Below are 2,938 nucleotides of genomic sequence, written 5' to 3'. Positions count from 1 at the left end.
ACCACAGTGTAGTTTAAGAGCCAACAGTTCAAGAGACAAGGATGCCAAAATGACTGGGACAAGATAAGCCATTAGTTAATGAAATGCAAAGAGGTTTAAGTTTTTTCTTTCTTGTAAAGTCAGTCCCACTCAGCTAATTCTGTTGCTCCTTTATCATCCTTTCCACCTGTCTTTCTAAAAGCAGCACACATTGCAGTTCTCTTAAACAGTATGCAAAAGGGAAGTTAGTTTCCGTGGAAGAAAAATTTTACTTTTCATTGCAAGCGGTTGCCCTCCAGCTGTGAAACTGATTGAGGCTCTTAAGGCTCTCAAGAAAATGCTACTCACAGCTCTGTGATTACTTTAATAAGGGAGGGAAAAATAATAGAAGGGAATGGTTGATTATCCATGGAAAGTGCACTTACTTTCCTCTTTGAATTTTCTTCTGAGATTATACATGGACGGAATGGGGGAAATTCTCAAGAAACAGGTTTATAAGATAAAGAAAATGGTATTTCTTAGTGTGTAAGTATTCATGATCTTCTCACTTCTTTCCCAATAGAGCACAGGCTTCAGGAAGCAAATGGAAAACTGTGGGAAAACTTGAAGTTTTAGATAGGACAAGGGAACATGAAACATTAGATATGGAAAGAGAAAAGAGGGGGAAAGTGCAGAAGAGAAGACTCAGTTGAATTTTCAAAAGCCTGATGGAGTGGCAGTCATCCTTGAGGAGACTGAGACTGGTAAAGAAAGAGAGAGAACACGTGCTTATGGTATTTTATTGTTAGTTAGACATAAATGGCTCCTTTCTTTAATTATATGAAAAAAATGAGTACACATTTTAATCACTTTTTGTTTCAAAATCCAATCAGATAACAGAAAGCTCTGTGTTTCAACAGAGGGACTTCCACACTGGGAGATTGTTACACAGATGATGGAAAAGTGGAGAATCCCAATAGGGGATGACTCTTGAACATAAAAAAGAATATCATTGCAGGAAGTGGTTACCACCCCCAGAGAGGAAGTGGGAGGAGTTTGTATAACTCCAGCTCAGCAGCCTGGGCCATCTGGCAAGATCTAGAAGTACAGTACTTTTAGCCAGCAGGAGCTAATGATGCTGAAGGAGGGAGAGGCTAGATGGAGGAGTTGGAGGCTCAGAGGCAGTGCACCCACCTGGTGGATGACTTCTGAGGCAAAATGATGGGGGGGCATTCTGGCTTCTCTACTCTTCATCGTGCAGTTTCTCTAAACCAACCGGAAGCCATTGGATCAAACAACCTGACAATTATGATGCTCTGTGAAACACACCAGTGCCTGGAAAGGGTAGGCGATAGATCAGAGAGCAAAGATGCACATAACTTGCCCAAGTTTTGATTATCTAACTCCTTTTCTTTCAATTTATCTATTTTGAAAATGAACCCTGGAGATCAGTTTCCCGTTATGTAGGTTATACAAGCTTTAAGAGCTATGGGGGATCAGAATACCTTTCCTTGAATATTATTCAGTGAGAAATCATACTGTTTTACTAATTGCCGCAATTCCAGAGGTTGTCCATGTACTTGTCCACAGCAACTGAGAGCTTATGCCTCTTTTCTTATATTATTTTGTTCTTTTCTAGTGCTCCACTTTGTTTCTTTAAACTTTCTGTTAGCTGTGGCTACTGTCCAATCACCCTTGTACAATCAGTCAACTTTCATCTCATAATCAGGTTATTACTATCTTAAAATTGAGTAGCAGCCAGGGCCAGGGGACAGTGGTGGTTCATTTAGTTTTAGCATTTATCATAAACTGTCATACCTTTGGTCTGACAATGTCTAAAAACAGCATGGAGCAGGTCATGTCTGTCTGGGAACATGACTGTCATCTGAACATTTTGGTATTTTCACTTCCTTTAGTTATATGTGGAATAATTTAGGGTAGAATTGTCAAATTCAGGCTTTATTCTGGTATCCTAGTTAAAGGTCAGGACATTGGTATCACATTGTTTGGGTTTCAACTCCCAAATCTATCATTCCCTGGCACTGCAACTTGGTTGAAATAAATTCACTGTTTTGGGTCTCAGTTTTTTCATTTATAAACTTAATCGTAAAAATAGAACCTGCTCTATAGGAACTGAGTTGTGAGACTCAAATGAACTGATGTGTCTGTGTGAATATGCATCTGTATGTATATACATATATATTCATATGTATGTTTCAATTCACAGACATATATACACACAGTGTACAAATATATTATCTTAGCATATAAAATTGGTATATGGTAAGCACCCTCTAAATATCATCAAGCACTCTTTTTACTTTACTCACTGAAAATATAGTGGTGTAAGAGCCTGTTAGAAGATATCATACTTGTTTAATATGTTTTATCCAACACCAAGACATAGATAGCTGAGTGACGTGAAAATTGCAATTAGATAACTGGCTAATGAAAAGTAGTTAACTGTGTAAAATACATCTATAAATTGCACAAATAGTCTGACAAATAATAAAAATAAAATGTAAACTGACAACCTCTCAGTTGTAAAATTTGGTTTCATTTTCCAATATGTCTCTTGTGATTGAATTATTAAAAATATTTTTATGGACTTTTTGTATGGTTTAAAGTTTTAAATTTGTTATGGAAACAGGCTTTTCAGTTGGTCAATGATTAGCTAATTTCTGACAATAGAAAAGGAAACATATTGCCCTGAGGCCGCTATTTTCATTTCCTCATGAGAAGAAGAAGCACTACATAAAAGAAAGTCAGACACAGCACATTGAGCCTTTGCCATGGGGAACTGGGCTGTGAATGAGGGACTGTCCATCTTTGTCATCGTAAGTACCAATAACACATAAATTACAAATTCTTTGATATGTTGGAGTTCTCTTGGAAGCTAAAATACAACAAAGGGCTTATTATTGTTGTTAGTTGGAGGAATTGATTTACTGTGTGAAAAAACATCTATTTGTATGCCAAT

At 37.2% G+C, this 2,938-nt stretch overlaps 1 protein-coding gene across 1 annotated transcript in view; it reads left to right on the top strand.

Annotated features, from left to right (window-relative positions):
* The first annotated feature begins 2,679 nt into the window (after positions 1–2,679).
* The window catches only part of LOC103734151 (cytochrome b-245 heavy chain), a 40,970-nt gene continuing 40,711 nt past the window's right edge, over positions 2,680–2,938 (top strand). The window contains exon 1 of the mRNA XM_008833050.3: positions 2,680–2,795. Within this exon, the coding sequence (XP_008831272.2) occupies positions 2,751–2,795 (45 nt within the window). The 5' untranslated portion in view covers positions 2,680–2,750. The remainder of the gene's footprint in view (positions 2,796–2,938) is intronic.

This window comes from Nannospalax galili, unplaced genomic scaffold (assembly GCF_000622305.1).
Source record: "Nannospalax galili isolate Female #2095 unplaced genomic scaffold, S.galili_v1.0 scaffold556, whole genome shotgun sequence".
NCBI classification, from domain to species: domain Eukaryota; kingdom Metazoa; phylum Chordata; class Mammalia; order Rodentia; family Spalacidae; genus Nannospalax; species Nannospalax galili.
Note: the sequence above shows the minus strand (reverse complement) of the source record. Positions and strands in the feature narration are given on the sequence as shown.